The sequence below is a fragment of the Mustelus asterias genome, chromosome 4 (assembly GCF_964213995.1).
Source record: "Mustelus asterias chromosome 4, sMusAst1.hap1.1, whole genome shotgun sequence".
NCBI lineage: Eukaryota > Metazoa > Chordata > Chondrichthyes > Carcharhiniformes > Triakidae > Mustelus > Mustelus asterias.
The window spans coordinates 18,669,843-18,691,823 of NC_135804.1; the positions used below are offsets into that span (position 1 = coordinate 18,669,843).

Consider the following 21,981-nt stretch of genomic DNA (forward strand, 5'->3'; position numbering starts at 1 on the left):
GACCAAATGGCGTTCACAGCACCTGCCACTAACAAGACCATCCAACCATTAATGCGCCATTGAGAGAATTACAACGTGATTTTATGCTGGCGAGTTTCAGACTTTTGGCTCCAATAGCGAAGAGCATTGTCGGGCAATAGAGCAGGATATAGATAGGCTGGAAAATTGGGTGGAGAGGTGGCAGATGGAGTTTAATCCGGATAAATGCGAAGTGATGCATTTTGGAAGAAATAATGTCGGGAGGAGTTATACAATAAATGGCAGAGTCATCAGGAGTATAGAAACACAGAGGGACCTAGGTGTGCAAGTCCACAAATCCTTGAAGGTGGCAACACAGGTGGTGAAGAAGGCATATGGTATGCTTGCCTTTATAGGACGGGGTATAGAGTATAAAAGCTGGAGTCTGATGATGCAGCTGTATAGAACGCTGGTTAGGCCACATCTGGAGTACTGCGTCCAGTTCTGGTCGCCGCACTACCAGAAGGACGTGGAGGCGTTAGAGAGAGTGCAGAGAAGGTTTACCAGGATGTTGCCTGGTATGGAGGGTCTTAGCTATGAGGAGAGATTGGGTAAACTGGGGTTGTTCTCCCTGGAAAGACGGAGAATGAGGGGAGATCTAATAGAAGTGTACAAGATTATGAAGGGTATAGATAGGGTGAACAGTGGGAAGCTTTTTCCCAGGTTGGAGGTGACGATCACGAGGGGTCACGGGCTCAAGGTGAGAGGGGCGAAGTATAACTCAGATATCAGAGGGACGTTTTTTACACAGAGGGTGGTGGGGGCCTGGAATGCGCTGCCAAGTAGGGTGGTGGAGGCAGGCACGCTGACATCGTTTAAGACTTACCTGGATAGTCACATGAGCAGCCTTGGAATGGAGGGATACAAACGATTGGTCTAGTTGGACCAAGGAGCGGCACAGGCTTGGAGGGCCGAAGGGCCTGTTTCCTGTGCTGTACTCTTCTTTGTTCTTTGTTCCAACTAGATTCTCTGCTCCTGCCTGTCACCAAACCTGCTGTGGGGGCGGATGGGAGAATTAAGCCCCCAGTGTCAGTTATGGCTCAGTCATAGTACTCTCGCTTCTGACCCCTATAGTTGTTGGTTCAATCCTCATTCTCAGACTTGAGCATGGGAGATTTTCTAATCGTCATTCCCAACCAACAACCAACCAGAAATAACTAGTTATTCATCGCATTGCTGTTTGTGGGACTTCTATGCACAAATCACTGTGCACAAAATACTTCTCCATTTGTACACACAAAAGTGAAGTCATTATACCGTAGAAGTACTTCTTTGGCTGTCAAGTGAGATAGAACATCTTGAGAAACTGCCTTATAAAATGCAAGTTCCAGCTTTCTGGTTCCTTTTTGAACCATCAAATCGATTTTTAACATTGCGTTCAGAAGGGACAAATCAATTGAGGAATAATTTTAGACATTGAAGTTTTGTTTCCAACCCTGTGCAACTTTACCCTTGGAGACTTGAGCAGCAGAAAACTATATTGATACTGTGGTTTGAGATTTTTCATTTTGAAACTACCAGGTGGTGAAGGTTCCACAGGGTCTGGAGATGGAATTGACTTGCCTTCAACTCTGTTTACCCTATTTTACTGCAAGATCTTACATTTTTATTGATGTGGTTGAGAAAAAAGAACCACAATTGGACGAGTATGCCCTTGACGTTTGATACTTTAATTCAACACAAATTGTTCTCACAAATAGTGGCACTGCTATAATCACACATACTTCACCCTGATGTTAGATACTGTTCAATATTCTAAGGAAGTTATACACAGATTCCTCGCAAACCTATTAGACGTAACCCAGATTTGGAAAGCTAAAATCAATAATTTCATTGAAAAATACATTTTTTGAAAAAACAGTTCAGCGGTATATGTACAAACATTCCTCACATCCATTATTCCATTTTACTAAAATTACAATCGTAAAACTTCCTCAGAGCACTAAGATGTGAATTGTTAACTTGCAGCTTATTCTGACATTTTTCACATTTAAACTTCTACAAATTAAGGAACATTTTCAAACTTTGAATACTGTTTTCTTCAATCTCCCCCTCCTGAAATGAGTTTTGCATTTAACATTTTAAAACAAATTTGAAGCTGTCAACCCATGTGATAATGGCATGGTGAAAGTATAATTCTGATTCTGAGTATTCAGCATTGTCTCCACTTTTACTCTGCATGCACAATTTTGTTAATCATAGCATTGCTGAAACCAGCAGACAGTAGGTGACAGCATTATAGTCTATTTTACTGGTCCTTTCCATATTAGCGCTAACATCAGGAGCATAACCCAAGGCGCCTTTATACAGCACAACCTATGGCATGCAACTTGCATGCACAGGAAGCGGAGTGGGAAAGGTAGATCCATTTTTTTAAAAAAAAGGTTCAACCGTGCCAGGCTACTGTTGCTTTCTTGCAAATGATTATATAACAAAACACTTTGAGTTAATTCATAGGTTAGAAGACATTGTTGTTAACACCATGTTCACAGGATTATTCATGACAAAGTTAAGAAGCTATTGTCATCTTTGAGTGTGTCAGAATGTATTCATAATATTTAAATGGCCAATATTTATCCCTCAAACAACATCACAAAAACCAGATTATCTAATCATTATCACATTACTGTTTGTGAGAATTTGCAGAGCGAAAATTAGCCGCTGTGTTTATTGCATTACGATAGTAACTACACTTCAAAAAGTACTTCATAGGCAGTAAAGCGCTTTGAGATGTCCAGTGGTCATGTAAAGCACTGCATAAATGCAAGTCTTTCTTTTGTTAACTGCTTTTGAATATTATATGTAAAAATAAGCATCTATAAAATTGTGAATCCTTGATCATATAGGAAAATTAACATACTTCATTGAAACTATTCAATTTATCTTTTTATTCATTTGTTTATATGTTATAAATAATGAAAACACAAAATGCAAAACAGTTAAATGTTTTTTGGCAATATGTTGCTTTTAACTGTCTGCTTTGAGATTTGTTTGCACTCAAATCCTTGTTTGTACAGCTTTTCCAAGAAGCTACGATACAGGTGCTTCTGTCCAAATACACTGGACATTACACCTTATTGCAAGTAATGGCACGACTGTATTTATGCTCGCAAATATAATTCATCTTGAATATAAATCACACAGTTCCAGAAGTATTTGCTTAAATGTAACCATCCAGCTATGATAAAATATTGGTTTTAGAAGCAGTACCTATCTGTTCCTATTCAAAATGAAATCAATTCTTTATGTGTGAGTACTCCATTAGTTGCTGGTTTGTATAGATTGTAATGGTATCTGAAAGGGGTATATTAGTCAAACTGTATGATCGATTATTAGAACACTTGGATGCTGTTATTGTACAAGTAATGAAAATGCTAATGACAAGACCACCTCAAAGCAGTCTACATGGTTTTACTGAATTATTTAATCAGAAATAAATATTCCTTCTGAAGTTGGTCACATTTGCTTACTAACTTTGTGTTGAATCTCAGGAAATGAATGGAATATTGAAGATGCTGCTTTCAGATTGGTTTTCTATAGGATTTTTAAACCTGGAACGCATCACCTGGCAATCCTCTTGTGATCTGCTGCAGAAAATTAGCGAGTAAGTGTCTCTTAATCACTTTTTTTTGCACTAGTTACTAAAACAATCCTATTTTTAGTTTGCTCTCAATATAAAATCAAGTAATGTTCTTATTGCACTCAAAGCTGACCATCAGTTGCTCATTTCTGGCCAATTGAATCAACGCATGATACAACACAAATGGAAATCATTTGGTCCATCATGCCTGTGTCAGCTCTCTAAGCCACTGAGCAATTAGGTCCAATTTCCTTGTCCTTTCAAATGTAATATGTTTAGAGGTGAGAGCAAGAATCAATTGGTGTTGTGTTATACTTTGACTTTCTGTACCTCTGAATGTAGACAGAAAAAAAACTGCAAAAATATTGTACTTGTCGGTAGCCTCATATGTACTGATGTTAAGCTGACCTGCCAGAAATTGCACAAAGAGGGCATTTTCCCAATCTAACAGTGAATTGAGTAGGAAGCCCTCCTGAGAGCTTGTAATTAGGCCCTAGAGTTAAAAAAAAACTTGGATTGATTTTTGGTGCATTGGGCGAATTTCTAACTCGCTCCACTGCTCACTCAACTGGTTAAAATCAATGTAATTACTTTTAATGCACTTTTAATAAATTATTAGGGCTCAGAACATGTCCTGCACAGTTTGTATATTGTTTCCTACTGGACAAGAGATTAGCTTGAGACCTGATTATTTGCTGCACTTTTTTTGCTGAGGCAACTTTTTTTTAATATCAGCTACTTCAGTTCCAATCCTCCAGTGAATGCAGCTCAATTACATTTATTTATCTCAGGTATGAGGCGGTTCATCCTATCAGAAACTGGACAGATATTAAACGCCGAGTTGGGCCTTACAGAAGATGCTATGTTTTTACACATAATGCTATGCCAAGGGAACCTCTGGTAGTCCTACATGTGGCACTAACAGATGAGATCTCCAAAAACATACAGGTAAGCTCATTAGAGTTGCTGTTAGCCTCCAGTGTATATTAGCTAGTGCCCAGCTTTTATGGTAAATAGAATATTTACTAAAATGTTAATGCTCAAAAAACAGTCATGAAAATTTTCCCATGGAAAATTGTTGCTTCATTCCAACCATGGCTCAGTGATACCACTCTTGCCTCTGATCCCACTGCAGAGGCTGGAGCTATAGATCGAGGCTGACTAGATTAGTACTGAGAGAGTGCTGCACTGTTGAAGGTGGCATCTTTTGAATGAGATATTAAATCAAGGCCCTGTCTCCCCTCTCAGGAAGATGCTAAAGATACCATGACACTTTTGCAAAGGAGCAGGGAGTTCTATGAGGAAAAAAAAAGCCAAGAGAAAAAATGATAGATTGTTCATTACAAACCTGTTGTAGCTTTTGTTTCATGTTATCTAAACTTCAAAGCGTATTCAGCTGAGAGAGAATGACTTTCCTAATTTCAATTGCTTTTGTTCAGATAAAAGTTTAATTTTGAAACTAACCTATCTCTAATTATATAACAATTAGAAAATCATTGAATGGTTTCAAGAAGGAAATAGACGTGTTCCTAATTTTAAAAAAAAGGGAAAGAGGGATATGGCGAACAGGTGGGGATGTGGATCTGAGACCAGGGAGAGTTCAGCCATGATCTGATTGAATGGCGGAGCAGATTCGAAGGACTGAATTTGCCTACTTCTGCTTCTAATTCCTATGTTCCTAAAAGGTAAACATTCAAATTGCTGCCAGACTAAGGGCAGAATTTTCCTGTCCCGCCTGCCATGGGAATCGTAGCGGACGAGGGGCGGACCACACAAAGATCCGTCGATCTTGGGTGGGATTTTCCGGTCTTGGGGTGAGCATAGCCAGAAAACCCCACCCAAAGTCAGAGATAATACATTTTCTTCACTTCATTTAGAAAAATAAAAACAACCTGAAAACTTTCTACCTGTGTTTTGTTGAGAGCAATTTACGTACTTTAAATTTCTTACAGCTGAGAGTGGGAGACAAACAGAGATATGAACAATAACCATTCACATAACACATGTTCATTGTCTGCAGAAAGCATTTAGATAGTCACAGACCAGTTCTACAGTACATGAGATTTTCTCCAATTTAGGCCCATTCCTGCTCAACTGCTCATGCAAGCCTGGATTTTCGTATCTCTGGTTACATCAGGACAGAGACAGATTGATTTTTAAAAAATGGATAGGACCCAATTCCAGGATTCCTGCTCTCATTTCCATTGCCAGTAATTGTTAGCAGCATGAGATAAAGGGTACGGGTAACACACCTGCATACTGCCCTCTCACCCATTTCAAACACCCTACCGTTCTGATGGGTGGTTTCTGAAGGAGACGTAGTTCATGGCTCCTCAGGGAAGTCAAGAACTATAGGGGAACCCTAACCTGGAGTCAAGAACCTTTTGACAAGTAAGTCCAAAAGTTATCACCAACTTTACATGTTATAATGTCTTGGGCTCTGTTGTGAAAGGTGAGTAATAATTACATTGGCCAGTACTCTGAAAGTGAAAAAGTGTCCAGATGCATTGGGATACATTATCCAATGAAGGAAAGCAGTGTCATGGAATCATAGAATCCCTACAGTACAGAAGGGGGGCCATTTGGCCCATCATGTCTGCACCGACCACAATCCCCCACAGGCCCTATTCCCGTAATCCCACACATTTAACCTACAAATCCCCATGACACTAGGGTCAATTTGGCATGGCCAATCAACCTAATCCGCACATCTTTGGACTGTGGGAGGAAACCAGAGCACCCGAAGGAAACCCACGCAGACAAGGGCAAAAAGTGCAAACTCCACACAGACAGTGACCCAAGGCCAGAATTGAACCTGGGTCCCTGGCACTGTGAGGCAGCAGTGCTAACCACCGTGCTGTTCGCCGTACACGTTGAACAGTATTGATATTTGAATTTGACTTTGTCAATATACCTTGTGATTTAATCTCTTCTTTCAGTGATGTTCAGACTGTTTGAAAGGTGAACAGTTGATTGAGGTCTTTCAAAGACATCAAGGTTTTAGTGTACTCCACTCTGGAGGATTTGTTTATGCAGCTGTTCAATAGAATGCCATTATGAATGCTTAGCTGAACTCCAAGCATCATTAATGCAATCAGTGCAGCATGGATAGTTGACACAATCATTCAGTAGAATCTCATTATGCATACTTGGCTGAGTTCCAAACCCCATTAACTAATTAAGCTCAGCAGGCACTGAGGAAACCAGAACAATATTATGACTAGTTAAAAGGATTTTTTAAAAGTAGTTTTAAAAGGTTTTGTTTATTTTAATAATTTCTTGAGCATCTCAAAGACTTTACAATGTTATTGTAAAGCTCAAACGTTTTGTACACAAGAGATACAAGGTGAGTGGGATGGAGGGAGTGAGGAGGCATGGGGTTCAGTGGGAGAATGTAGGAAGCATCGAGGTTTAGGGTATGCAGTGAGCATGTGTATATAGAGAGTATGGGGGCATGGCTTTTGAGGGGTGAGGAGGAGATTATGGATGGGTGAGGGAGGTGGGGTGTGTTTACACTCAGCTAGCAGCCTAAGCTGATGTTCTAGGAAACCGAAGAAGGGGCAGAGTTCTCCTATTTTGAGACTAACTATAGTGGCGGGTGGCTCCAGCAATACCTTTCCTGCTGGCCAGAATGCCCAGATGGACACTGGTATGTAACACCAGGGTCAAGGAAACCCTGTGCTCTCTAACCCCAGGAACATTACTGATCCGAGCCATTGACACGGGAGTGTCCATGAATCCAGCAGCACGGTGCTGTCCATGAAGACCAGCTCCGCATGGAAATTGGGGGCAGAAACCGTTCTGCCTTGGCTGAGTGGTGAACAGAGCATCAGGATCAGCACAGCACTCTGGCAGAGCTGCACTCACCCCAAAGTCTCTTGCGACTGAGGACCAACTCATACATGCCATTCATTAGCAATCAGGTTTTAGACCAACGCAATTTCATACTGGCATGACGCAAGATTGGAAGACCTGATGGGATGCTGGTGGGCAGCTGTTTTAATGACCATTCATGAGGTGCAAATGACGTTCACGCCACCTTACAATGGGAAGACTGACCTGCCATTGGGTGAATTAGATTTTCCACTCCTGCCTGCCAGCAGACCCACTGGATGGGATGGGAAAATGCCGCTCAAGGTGTTCAAACCTGGCCAACTTGGCATCTGCCCTCCTCTGTTTCCATGTTGGGCCTGATTTGGGAGGCAGCATTCCCAGCTTCAGCCCTGCCCCACTGCTCTACAGTGAAAATAGTGTGGGAGGGCACTGCCAGGGAGGAGGTTGGATTACAACGTTGGGAAATGACCTGGCTCATGATTCCCACCTTGAAGATCAAAACGTGGTCCTAGGAATCTACTGGTAAGGCAAACAACATGTTCAACTGCAAACCTCAGGATCAGCTTTCAGTATTCTGCCAAATTCTGTGCAGCACGGTGGCACAGTAGTTAGCACTGCTGCCTTACAGCACCAGGGACTCAGTTCCGGCCTTGGGTGACTGCCTGTTTGGAGTTTACACGTTCTCACCGTGTCTGTGTGGGTTTCCTCCAGGTGCTCTGGTTTTCTTCCATAGTCCAAAGATGTGCAGGTTAGGTGGATTGGCCATGCTAAATTCTTCCAATATGTGTAGTTTAGGGGTAAATATGTGGGGTTTCTGGGATGGAACCTGGGTGAGGGGTTGCTCTGTCGAAGAGTCGGTGCAGACCCAATGGGCTGAATGGCCGCCTTCTGCAATGTAGCAATTCTATGATTCTAAATTCCAGGTCCTCTTCAGTGATACTAGATCAAAGACTACCCACCACCCACCTAATAGCCCCACAGCTGAACTATTTAACTCTAGGACCATTTCATGTTACACCATGTCAAAAGAACATTTCCCATTGATCCTAAAGCACAGGATTGTGTCCCAGTGCAGCTCAACTCCATTTCATTCCACAGTATGGCTAAGTATAGCTGCAAACTTTGGTTTATGAATCCAACATACCATTTTGCTGCATGTATTCAGTTTTTGAAATGGTAAAGAGAGCACATATTTACAGTTTTCACTGAATAATGTATTGCGTTCTGAAATCCAATTCACAAAGCACCAGTAAAAATCTCATCATAAAATGAAATTTGATTTATTCACTTGTAAATCAGCAAGCTTAATGCTAATGTCCACCCGGCATAAACACTTGTGTTGTTCTAAATATCCTAAACATTATCACAGGACATCCACTGGTAATATTAAAATAGAAGCTCTGTTTCTTTATATTCAAAAGCCCCTTGCAGTCAGTCACTGATCGAATTTTTTAAATCTCCACGATACTAAGAGCTTTGGCACCAGATGGCATTATGGAGCGATTTTGTTTTTCATTCTGAAGGATAACTGACTCTTCCAGCTTGATTTTCCTCACTCCCAGCTCTGGGGTTGAGGTTTTTCGCCCCAAGCTCCTGCTGAAACTTGGGGGAAGATCAGTGAAACACCATTCAAGGACATTTCCATCATTTTGTGGTGTTTCCTCCAAATTTATGGCACATCAGTCGGAGAAATTCCAGTTACCCTTTTATAAAGAAAAATGTTTCAACCATGAAACATTTTTCTTTCTAAAATATGTTAGAAATGTTTTCCGTTAGAATTTGTTTTGAGCCTCTCCTTTTTACCACACAATCACTATTGTGTGTGGAAATGAGCTTGATGGTGAAAAGGTATCCACCCGTATTTGACATTAAATAATAATGCTTTTTAATTTTTCTCCCCAGAAAACAATAATTGGTTAAAGTTTATTTATTAGTCACAAGTAAGGCTTGCATTAACACTGCAATGAAGTTACTGTGAAATTCCCCTAGGTGGGACTTCTGGTTATGGTGTTAATTAGTGTATATTCTATTTGCGTTGTATTTAAATAAGAAATAAAGTGCTGCATTAAATGAAGTGGTTCAATAAACCTATTTTCAGAAACAATCATCACTATGTAATCTTTGTCTTCTGAAAAATGTGCAATATATGATGGAATATCTATGTAACTTCTAAAAGCTGAATAAGGAAATAAATAACTTTAAAAAAATATGAATTGTATGTGTTGTTTAGGCTATTGTGCGATATGGTCCTTCTCCTGAGATGGCTGAGGATGTTAACAAGATCACCACAGCTGTTTTCTACTCTATCAGCTCCTCACAGAAAGGGCTACAGGGAGTGGAGCTTGGAAATTACCTCATCAAGCAAGTAGTAAAAGAGCTTCAGGTAGGTCTTCATCACATCAAATATAAAGTCTGTAAGGATCGGTGTTAAATGTGGCTGGGATCAGCAACTTTCTGTGGTCAGCAACCTGCAGTAACAAATTAACTTGCAGCAGAACCCATTATGCCACCACACGATGATGATCTCTTGAGTTGAAAAAATGTCCTCAAGACTTTCACTGTCTTACTGTAAAAATAAACATTCCCCCTACATTCTATGCAAAAATCTCTTAAATGCAGGATCGATTATATTTTTAAAATATTAACTTGCACTGGCTCTCATCTACACCATGGCCATAATTTTACTGCACCCCACCACCTCCCCCACCCCTTCACACACACACACACACACACACATACACACACAACTCATTGTGTTTTGGGAGACAGCATTAAATTGCATGGACAGGATTTCCTCTGGGGGCCTGCCCACCCTGAACTGGAAGTAATTTTTTGGGGTGGAAGCTTGCCCTTGCCCCAATTAAAGCCTTTAAGTGGCCACTTACTTTGCCGGAAAAGGTGCATTTCCCACCCAGCCTAAATTTTTAGGCTGACTGGTGAATGACAGACCTTGGGGAAATGTGTAAAATTTACCAAGGTTACCCTCCCCTCCTTGGGACCCCTGCCACTTACTTTCACTCCACCTCCCCTGCCTTCCAGGCACGTGACTGCATTGCCTCTTTCAGCTACTGCACTGCTGGGCCTGGAGAGGCTGGAGAGCTGCCAGTCAATTTGATTGGCCACTAGCTCTCCAAGGTGGGACTTCTGCCCATGTGAGAACGGAGTCCTGTCTTCTGCCAACCAATGCTCGTCAGAGCAGTGGGCCTGTCAGGGTTGGTGGGGATGTGTTCCCCACTGACTTTTTGGATAGTAGGGGAATAAATCGTATAGGCCTGAATTTCTATGCCATAGGGCCCATAACTTTTTATGCTCCATCATTCTTCTTTTTCACTTAATTTCTTTGGTTTTAAATAAAAATATATCAATATTTTCCCATTTATCAATCTCTAAGATACCATTAACCCAGCTTATGGGTGGAGTTAACATAGAACTGTACAGCACAGGAACAGGCCCTTTGGCCCACAATGTTGTGCCAACCTTGACACCAAATTAAACTAATTCCTTTTGCCTGCCCTTGGTCCATATCCTTCTGTTCCTTGCGTACTCATGTGCTTATCTTAAAGCCCCTTAAACGCTCCTATTGTATCTGCCTGCAGCACCAGCCCTGGCAGCGCGTTCCAGACTCCTACCACTCTCTGTGTAAAAACCTTGCCCTCACATCTCCTTTGAACTTTCCCCCCACTCACCTCAAGTGCATGTTCGTCATTTAAATTTTGGGGACCATTAACGTTCCTTTAAAAACTGCAACGTAGAGTCCTGGAGTCACAACATTCAACTGTTTGTCACCGTTTCCAGCCTCAGCTGTTATTATGTTGTGCTGACTCAGTTACTGAAGTAATCCACTTTTTTTTTTGTTTGTATCAAGATGAGGCATGTCAGTACTGTAAAGTTTTTCTTTGTATCAGCTGTCAGCAGTAAGCTGTTGAAGGTTTGCTGCAGCAAAGGTTAAATGCGCTGTTAAGCTCCAAGTTTTCGAAGAACACCTCCTCTTTCACCATTGTGACATTTCAATTTCTCACACCGACCATCCTTCTCAACTCTGAATGAGGCCATCGGTTTAGACACACGTTGTTGGCACTTTTGAGCTGTGGCTAAATTCCCCATCAGATAAAGTGAACTCCTGATCAGGAGACAGCCAATACTTCTAATTTTGCTTAAAAGCTTATTTTTATTGAAATGCAATGACTAAAATTAATTAGATCCCTGGATATTAGGCAAGCTATTTGAATTAATGAAAGGAATGATGTTCTAATTGTTTTTGACAGGCTTCATCAGTTGCAATATCCTTGTAAAGTTGAGTTGGTATGAGAAATGGTTTGTGATAATGAGACAACTCGTGGCACCAGTATAATGTTCCTGTTTATTCAGGGTAAAAGTTCATTCAGTAGCTTTGTATTTTAGAGATATGTGTTGAAATCCTAATCTTTCTAGCAGGGCTTTGCAAGCTAATCAACATTGAATTTCAATTCTGACATTCAAGTCATGTTGACAGGCATACAGATTATAATGCTGTCAGTTGACTTTCATACATCAGCAACCTCAATGCTAATTTCCACCACCTTTAGCAGGACGATTGACATCTCCGTAACATGAATTGTTTAGTTGTGTACCAGTCTAATAATTTTTTAACTCTACATGAACATTCAGCAGCTTTCTGAATTGAGCTTCTCCCAGTCTCTTCTGCTGCCTTTTCTGTTTCTGGTTGTGGTTTCTGCGGTTGAAACTGTCTTTGACTTCCACTCAGGTGCATGTTTGGGAATTCTGCCCTTTTTTTTTAGATGACGATTGACACTCTTTGCCCTGTGAGTGGGCCTAGATCCCACTCTGGAATTTCCCTCCTAAACTTCTCCATTTCCTCATCCTCCTTGAAATTCCTCTTTAAAACCCACCAGTTTGAACAAATGTTTAGTCACCCCTCTTAGTATCTTCTCCTTTGGCTCAATATGCCATATGAGGAGAGACTTAAGTCAGTTAGGATTGTATTCATTAGAGTTTAGAAGAGTGAGAGGGGATCACATAGAAACTTATAAAATTCTACTCGATTAGATGGGATAGATTCAGAAAGAATGGGGGCGATTCTCCCAAAAGTGCTGAAAAAAAGTGGTGGGAAAACTGTTCCATACCACGACTGTTTTTTTAGTGCAGCTTCAGACCTAAATCTCCTCACTCTAGTGCACTGCAGAGGTCACAATCGTGAATATCATTAAAAACCCAGGGTGGCGGAGCCTATTCATGCTGGAGCCTGACAGCTCCGGAACTCTGCGCACGCGCAGTGGTCCCGATCTGTCAGTCTCTCCGTTTGCTGGCCAGCTCAATCACTGGCCAGCCCGGGACCCCCGCAGTGCTGCCCCTCCAGCTCTTCCCCCCCCCCCCCCCCCCCCCCCCCAGGCCAGATCGCGGCTCCCACACAATTCCCAGGCCAGCCCCAACCCCCCTTGCCCTGGAGTGCCCCGATGTCTAGCCCACTCCCCCTCAGCAGTGGTGATCCCTCCACCTCTTTTATCCCAGCAGACCCCGGCCCCCAGGTCAGACCCCTCCCTCAGAGGCAGGCTCCCCCAGCCCACCCCAATTGCTGCCCTCCCTCGAGCCCAGACCAATCCCGACAGCGGGACCCCCCACCCCACTGATCGCACCCTAGGCCCCGCCCCTTGGCATTGCCCCATGCCCATTGGGCAGTACCAAGGTGTCCCCAGGGCATGGACACTTTGCCCCTTGGGCAGTGCCAGGGGGCACAGGCTGGCACTGCCAGGGTGCCCATGCCCAGGGGGCACCACCCCCGACCCCCTGGGTGGCCCCGTTTGCCCCTCCCTTCATTCCGGCGGGGTCGCCCGCTAGTTCCCAGAACGTGGAGAGCTCCTCTAAACCCCATCGGAATGAAGTACTCCTGAAGGGGTGGGAGATTCACTTGGGCCCGGCAAGTTCCATGCCGGGCCCGATAAGCACATGCAAGGCATATTTAAACTACATTTTAAAAAGATTCAAATGACTTACCTCTCTTCCCACCGGTTTCCAGCACGGTCTCGACTGCGACTGTTCTCCGGCTCTGGGAGATGCACATGTGTTCCCAGCGCATGCGCAAATCCCGCAAAATGGCCAACACGCAATTCTGCCGAATGGACCGCCAGAAAAGTTGCGGGTCGCGATGGGAGAATCGGGCCCAATGTTCCCGATGGTGGGGGAGTCCAGAACTAGAGGTCATAGTTTGAGGTGAAGAGAAATTTCTTCACCCAGAGAGCGGTGAATCTGTGGAATTCACTCTCACAGAAAGCAGTTGAGGCCAAAACGTTGTGTGATTTCAAGAAGAAATTAGATATAGCTCTTGGGACTAAAGGGATCAAAGGATATGGGGGGGAAGGGGGATCAGGATACTGAATTTGATAATAAAATTGCCATGATAAAAATGAATGGCAGAGCAGGCTTGAAGGACCAAATGGCCTACTCCTATTTTCTATGTTTGATTTTCCATACACCTTTCCAAAACACATCAGGAGTGATTTTTCTGTTAAAATCCGTATATAAATGTAAGCTGCCTCTGATGCTAAATTCTCCCTCAGTTTACCCAAACAGGCACCAGAGTATGGTGACTAGGGGATTTTCACAGTAACTTCATTGCAATGTTAATGTAAACCTACTTGTGACAATAATAAATAAACTTAAACTGTATATGTTCTGACTGAATTGCTTGCAAGCACAGTAGTAAAACACAGACACAGTTAGCACTCTAGATACAGTTGGCAAGTGCATTGAATGGAGTGCAGAAACAAACTGGACACATCCCAATTGTGAAGACTTCTTTTCTATAAATGATTCCCTTGACAAAGATGAATTTGCTATCTTGTTTGCTCTGTGCTCAACAACTATAATGTCACACTCTGCTTTTGTACCAGATGTCCTAACATCCAGGCTATTTCTATGTACTTCATCGATGAAGCTGAGTGCTGAAAAGACAAAACACTCACCACCTGCACTACTGCAGACTGCTCAGCTCCGAGTGCTGTTCATTCAGTACACACAAATATTCTATTTGAAACCTTCTGCAAAGAGGGTTTCAGTATCTGGCATGCTTCATTGGGTAGGTGGACTGATCCCTCTACCTGCCAACTACTTGGTGAATGCTGAAAACACGAAATCAGCCACGCAATGCCGTACTGGGGCGGAATTCTCTGATCTCGTCCATGTCCGCTCTGCTGCAAGTGAGAACAGCAAAATTGCCATTTGAAGAATCTCAGCCACAGACGAGGTCGGTGGTTTTCGGCACTGATTTCTTTATTGCAACCTGCATCACAATAAAATAAATATTTGTATTTATATAACCCTAATCCCATCGCAGCCTCAGAATGTCCCCAAAATGTGTTATAACCAATGAAATACTCCTGAAGTTTAATCACTGTAAGAAACACAGCAGCCAATTTAATCACAGCAAGATCCTACAAATTCAACATTGTGCTCTGTTTGATTGATGATGATTGCGGGATAGCCATTGGCCAAGACACTGCTAAGAACTCCCCAATTTTGCTTCAGAATAGTGCGACTGAATTATTTGCATCCATTCTTTGGGGGCAGGTGGGGCCTCAGTTTGTCTAATCCGAAAGGCAGCGCAACCGCAGTACATGCTGGGGTGGCAATCGAGATTTTGTCCTCGTCTCTAGATTTTTTTTTCCTGTAATACATTTATCTGTAGAGGGTTAGCTTCAATCAGCATCTTGTGTCCTTTTGTACTGTCCCATGAATTTTCACAAGCAACGCAGCCTGGTACAGTTTTACAGTGGTCAGCACTGCTGCCTCACAGCGCCAGGGACCCGGGTTCAATTCCCGGCTTGGGTCACTCTGTGCAGACTCTGCACGTTCTCCCCGTGTCTCTCTCAGTCTGAAAGACTTGCTGGTTAGGTGTATTGACCCGAACAGGCACCTGAGTGTGGCGACTAGGGAAATTACACAGTAACTTCATTGCAGTGTTAATGTAAGCCTACTTGTGACTAATAAATAAACTTTATTTTACTTTACAATATACTCAGCCCACACTCTCAAGTGGCTCTGACTCTGGATGAGTTCTTATTCACCTTTCCATCAGAAAGGAGTATTTAATTCAGCATTTCAGGAATTTCCTTTCAAAGTCACTTTGTACCATCTTATCTCCCTACTAATAAAAGTCTCTCAAGCCCCACACTTTTTACTGTGCCTTTAGTTACTCCACCTCTAAAGACTTTGACTTACTGTTTGGTGTCTTCTTCTCTTGTAAAGTGCTCTTGATATATTATTCTGTCAGAGCTGTTATGGGAATGTAAGTGTTGATGATTTAGCAAGAGACAGATGGGAAGACTTCTACCAATATAAATAGTAATTTCATGTGTATGCATATATATATTTGCTGGAGTGGTGATGTGTTTTGTGCGGAGGATTCCTGCATACTGAAGGCTATAATCTAAAGTGATATGAGTACGGGACCCAGCACCAAAGAACATCCAATACTCCAATACAAAGACATTCTGAAAGTCAATCTCAAAGTCTGTAAGTTGAATTCCATGACATGGGGAGAAACAACCCTGAGCAAAATAAAGAAATCTTTGCCATTAAACAATCACAACATTTTGAGTAGAACAGAGTTACAGGACAAATGAGCATGCTGCAAAGCCACTGCCTTCATCCACCCCTCTTCCAGTGACTTCATATGTAGTCTTTGCAATCAGATCTGCAAATGAAGATTTGGCTTAACATATGAGATGACACTAACCTAGACCGTGAACAATTGGCCTCCTTGCTCATTACTCATCCGTCGAAGCAACAGGAGAATCCATCATCATCATATATATTCAAATACATAATTATTTTTTGATGGATAATTTGTTAAATTAGCAGCATCTGGCGATCTTTTGTAATTGCATTTAAAATAGAATGAGAATTAATTAAGTTGAATTTTGTGTCAATCTCATAACTTGTTATCCTATAATTAATGGAGCGATGGAGAGTGCCCATGTGCCTCTTTGGGAAGACCCGTCAAATTAAGTGCCACACAGGCATTTAACTGGAAGTTGGCAGGCCTTCCCTAGATCAAGAACTCAGAAGGCAGTGGTCCTGCCCACTGAAACCTGTTGGCCCCTCGGAGGCTGGGTGGCAGCACAATCAGGAGGTTGTGGCTGCTGCCCACTTGAGGCCCTGGATTGTTGCTAAATCCCGGCCACAGATAAATTATGATGTGAAGTGGGGTAATGGCAAAAGGGGAGTTGGCAGCAAGGGTAGGGATGACTCTCAGCAGACCTGTCCTTCCCAATGCCAGGTTCCTGATCAGTCACGGAGCGCCTTTGAATGAAGGGCCGCTTCTAGAATCCAGCCAGCAGCTCTGTATGAGTTTGCTTGTCATGCTCCCCACACACACGAGTCCCCTGCCTGCACTGGGTTTAATACTAATATTGTCAGGATGAGGCTTTTAAATGGGCATTAATTACATACTTTAGAGCCTAAAGTGACTATAGCATGGGAAGACCATCCACAGGCCTTTCTGCCACAGACTTGAGGGCAAAATACTGTTGATGCTGGAATCTGAAACAGAAATGCTGTAAAATCGCAGCAGGTCTGACAGCATCTGTGGAGAGAAAATAGAGCCAACGTTTCAAGTCAGGGTCATCCTGACTCAAAACGTTGGTTCTATTCTCTCTCCACAGATGTGTCAGACCTGCTGTGATTTTCCAGCATTTCTGTTTCTGTCACAGACTTAGTTGGGTTGGAGGAGGGAGAGCATCAGTTTTGCCACCCGCCACCGTCCTGCCCAATTAGATACTCCCCTACTCCCAACTTGATCATGCGGGAAGGCAGATGATTCAGTCCAAAATTTCTAAAAGGAGCATGCCTTGTATTAAATTTAAATTTGCATCCCTTCTGATTTGTATTACTTCCTCAATACAGTGTAACTACATATCTGTGAGCATTTTCTTGTATGATTGCGTAACCATTGCATTGATTGAATATCTGTGAGCATGGGTGTAATTCATAGAAATCATAGAAACCCTACAGTGCAGAAGGAGGCCATTCGGCCCATCGAGTCTGCACCGCCCACAATCCCACCCAGCCCTACCCCCACATATTTTACCCGCTAATCCCTCTAACCTACGCATTTTAGAATTCTAAGGGGCAATTTTTAACCTGGCCAGTCAACCTAACCCGCACATCTTTGGACTGTGGGAGGAAACCGGAGCACCCGGAGGAAACCCACGCAGACACGAGGAGAATGTGCAAACTCCACACACACACTGACCCGAGCTGGGAATCGAACCCAGGACCCTGGAGCTGTGAAGCAGCAGTGCTAACTACTGTGCCACCGTGCCGCTCAATTAATCTAATTGTTGATCCCACAAGTCCTTCATTAAGTTTGAAGCCCAATCCTCGGCAAGTAGTTTTTTTTTGCAGTTTCTTGTTAGTTTTAGTTGAATGTTACTGTAATAAGACATTAATATTGCAACCAAATACCTCCCCGCTCCTCTCCCCACCGCCCCAGGCTGGAAGATTAGGTACAGGAAAAAGCGGAATACTACTTAACTAATAAACGACTTAAATGCTCAGTTCAGGAGAATCACTAGATCAGCGGTGGTAAAGTGATGGTGTGCCAACATGCATTTGTTATTATCCATTCCTCATCTCAGATGTCCTAAATGAGAATATCAGGAGTTGAGCAAGTTTGTGATGAGGGATGAAATTCCCCAGAAGGAGAGAAAACAATCACCATATGGCAATATTCATGAATGTCATGTGGTTAATCATTTTGTCATTGGCAGAAGCCTGTTGGATTGTCATTTGCTTAATCCCTTGATAAGTATACTGGAAGAGTTAAGAAATGAACAGAAATAAACCAATCAGGTGAATATCTACAGCTTGCAGTCTACTGCTTCACAGGATTTCAATTCTGTTTTTTCTGTTGTTTCTTAAATCCAAATTCCTCATAATCTTTCTTGCAAACAAGACTGTTTTGAATGATATATTATGATACACTCACAGTCTGGGCACTAATCCATTTTTATTTATGAGGTAGAAATGTTTATACGGCCTCAGCAGGTGAAAAATGACAGGCTGTCACTTGCTCTGGGAATGATTGTACATATGATAAGACAGTTGTGTTCTCTGCCAAAAGAGCTTTCATAAATCCTTACCCGATTCTGAGGTAAGTGTGAAAAATGGGGATAACAAGAGTTCCAGGTAAGGAAGTACCCAAAACTAGTTTTTATAGACTCCTATTATTTTCTACCATCTAACTGATTATCATCCTTCCTTGTAGTTTTCGCAGATGAGATATAATCAGGCAATAAATGATGCGTATACAATGCACAAACTGCACTTTGTGGGTGTTGCTCATTCAAGAACTGAGATGTTAATGCCGTAAAATTGCACTCTGCAATATTAATGACAGAAGTTTTTATGAAGTTCCATTGTTGGCTATTTTAACAGTCATTAGTCTGTGTATGTTATTAATATTGCAAAATGTGTTTTGAAGTATATATCACTGACTGTTCTGTTTATGAGATTGCGTGTCTCTTTACCAGCTTGCCAATGTGCTATTGCCAAAAACTACACAATTTCCCTTGTCAGTTAGTGAATGTTGAAACTTGATCAATTTTTATCTAGTTCTGGAAGGTCTTGACAGATTGGGTGTGGATTGGACATTTCCTCTTGTGGGAGAATCTAGAACTAGGGATCACTGTTTAAAAATAAGGGGTCGCCCATTTAAAACGGAGGTGAGGCAATTTTTATTTCTCGGAACTCTTCCCGAAAAGGCAGTGGAAGCAGAGTCTTTGGATATTTTTCAGGCAGAGGTGGATAAATTCTTGGTAAGTAAGGGGATGATAGGTTACCGGGGATAGGCGGAATGCAGATTTGATGTTAGTATCAAATCAGCTATGATCTTATTAAATGTCAGAGCGGGATTGAAGGGCCGAATGGCCTACTCCTGCCTCTTGCTTGTACTTTTGTAGATTCAGAGAAAAAAATGCATTGCAGCACATATCTATTGCTGGTGTTGCCAACAATTTCAAAGTAACAACTTGGCAATATTACCACCGTAGTTTTCTGCAGTCTGCATAAGAACAAATGAACAAAAAGAACATTTTATATTTTCCCACTGAAAGACCACTTGTTGAGGAACCTAAGTGTAGCACTTTAGTCTACACACTACAGAATGGCAACCTACAGAAAGAGTAGGTTTGGTGATGCAGACCAACAGTCATAGGATATCAGCAGTTCTGTTTTGAAATTAATATGTTTTTTGTCTGTGTAATCTGCAGGGTGAGTTTCCTCACATGAACAAGTTCTCCAGCCTATCTCCCATTCCTGGCTTCACAGAGTGGCTGCTTGGAATCCTCAATATCCAAATCAAGGAAGGGAAATCAAACAAGATCTTTACAGAACTTGAATACAAAGAAATCCAGGCCATCATTGAAGAGCCTGTGCTAGAATCATTCAAGCGCCTACTCAGCACGAATGAGTGGGTGAAGTCTGACAAATTAGTTCGAGCTCTTGAGACGCCACTAATGCGACTTTGTGCCTGGTACCTGTATGGAGAAAAACATCGCGGGGCTGCCCTTAATCCAGTAGCTAACTTCCACCTCCAGAATGGCGCTGTGATATGGCAATTAAACTGGCTGGCTGACATTAGTCCTCGTGGTCTTTCATCATCCTCGGGAATGATGGCAAACTATCGATACTTCCTGGAAGATACCAATCATAACAGTGTCCAGTACTTGAAGACAAAACACATTGAAGCTTCTGAGCAGATTCTGAGTCTTGTAGCTCAATGTCAGAAAATCAGTAAACTTTAACTAGAGCTTTGCAGAGCAATGAGTGTTCTCAAATGGGGAAACTTTAATCAGTTAATTATTACTCACCAGTGTTTAAATAAAAATAAATTGCAACGAGAAATGTAACTTAAGGAATTCATTATGGAACAGGCAATTTTATTTTGCTAATTTTATTGATAATTCATCATATATATCATTATTTATTATCTATGTTCTACTAATGATGAGCGACATGAACCTAAAGCTCATTCAAAAATTCAGTCCAAATATTTAATGAGAGTAAAATGTATTAATGTCTGACATGTCTAACTACATGTGAAGTTGATAAGCCATTAACATACCTTTTACAAGGTGACTTTCATGGCACAGGATGTCCCAGTGCCAATGAATTAATTTGGTATGTAGTCACTTCTACATACCGTACATCTGCCAGCCTGGGAGAAAGAGATAGTTATTTTCCACTGGACATCAGTATGCCTCTCCTAAGTTAAAAAGCCTTCAGAACCAACTGATTGCTCAGTACATTGGTAATTTTCGCTGATTAGTTTAAACAGTCAATTTAACTGAGAAACTCCTATGATGGTGACTGCAATCAAAAGCATTTGTAAACCACTTCTGAAAAGTCTACCTCAGAGATAGTTTGCCATCATTAGTATATGCCTCAGTTAGAGAATTACTTGCCAACTCAGTGGGGTCATGCTGCCCTTTTTAGTCTGTGCTGTAACCCAATACCATCTGTAGTCATTGGGACTCATCCATCGCCCCATAGCCCACTGACTGAAGACAGTTCCCAAGTTATTTGCAAAAGCACATTACTCTGTGTGGCTATTTTTATGTATTAGAAAACAGGACTTTCTCCAAGACAAATCACTGCCTTTATTACTACAGATACTTTTCAAGCTGGATATATAAATTATTGTTTCGTCAAAATCCATTCAAGTATTGTTTGATTTTTTAGAGGGAATTTCCTGCTATGAAGATTTTGAAATCAAATAAAATTGGAATGTATAGCCTGTCAGTTGTTTGCTTAATTTCTGAAATTAGCATTTGCACTCTAGCTTGTTGCAACACTTATTATGGACCAGACTCTCTCTTGTGTCACTGTCCTTCTCTCCTGGACTGTGTCATAGAGTCACAGAGGTTTACAGCATGGAAACAGGCCCTTTGGCCCAATTTGTCCATTTCACCCAGTTTTTACCACTAAGCTTGTCTCAATTGCCCGCATTTAGCCCATATCCCTCTATATCCATCTTACCCATGTAACTATCTAAATGCTTTTTAAAAGACAAAATTGTACCTGCTTCTACTACTGCCTCTGACAACTCGTTCCAGACACTCACCACCCTCAGTGAAAAAATTGCCCATCTGGACCCTTTTGTATCTCTCCCCTCTCACCTTAAATCTACGCCTTCTAGTTTTAGACTCCCCTACCTTTGGAAAAAAATGTTGACTACCTTATCTATGCCCCTCATTATTTTACAGACCTGTATAAGATCACCCCTAAGCTTCCTACACTCCAGGGAAAAAAAGTTCCAGTCTATCCAGCCTCTCCTTATAACTCAAACCATCAAGTCCCAGTAGCATCCCAGTAAATATTTTCTGCACTCTTTCTAGTTTAATAATATCCTTTCTATAATAAAGTGACCAGAATGGTACACTGTATTCCAAGTGTGGCCTTACCAATGTCTTGTACAACTTCAACAAGACATCCCAATTCCTGTATTCAATGTTCTGACCAATGAAACTAAGCATGCTGAATGCCTTCTTCAC

General features: G+C 41.9%; 1 protein-coding gene across 1 annotated transcript in view; it reads left to right on the forward strand.

Annotated features, from left to right (window-relative positions):
• The window catches only part of mlycd (malonyl-CoA decarboxylase), a 48,182-nt gene extending 26,958 nt beyond the window's left edge, over nucleotides 1-21,224 (forward strand). Inside the window, exons 2-5 of the mRNA XM_078210619.1 lie at nucleotides 3,510-3,622; nucleotides 4,390-4,546; nucleotides 9,663-9,815; nucleotides 19,699-21,224. Coding sequence (XP_078066745.1) covers nucleotides 3,510-3,622; nucleotides 4,390-4,546; nucleotides 9,663-9,815; nucleotides 19,699-20,232 — 957 coding nt within the window. The 3' untranslated portion in view covers nucleotides 20,233-21,224. The remainder of the gene's footprint in view (nucleotides 1-3,509; nucleotides 3,623-4,389; nucleotides 4,547-9,662; nucleotides 9,816-19,698) is intronic.
• The last annotated feature ends 757 nt before the right edge of the window (nucleotides 21,225-21,981 follow it).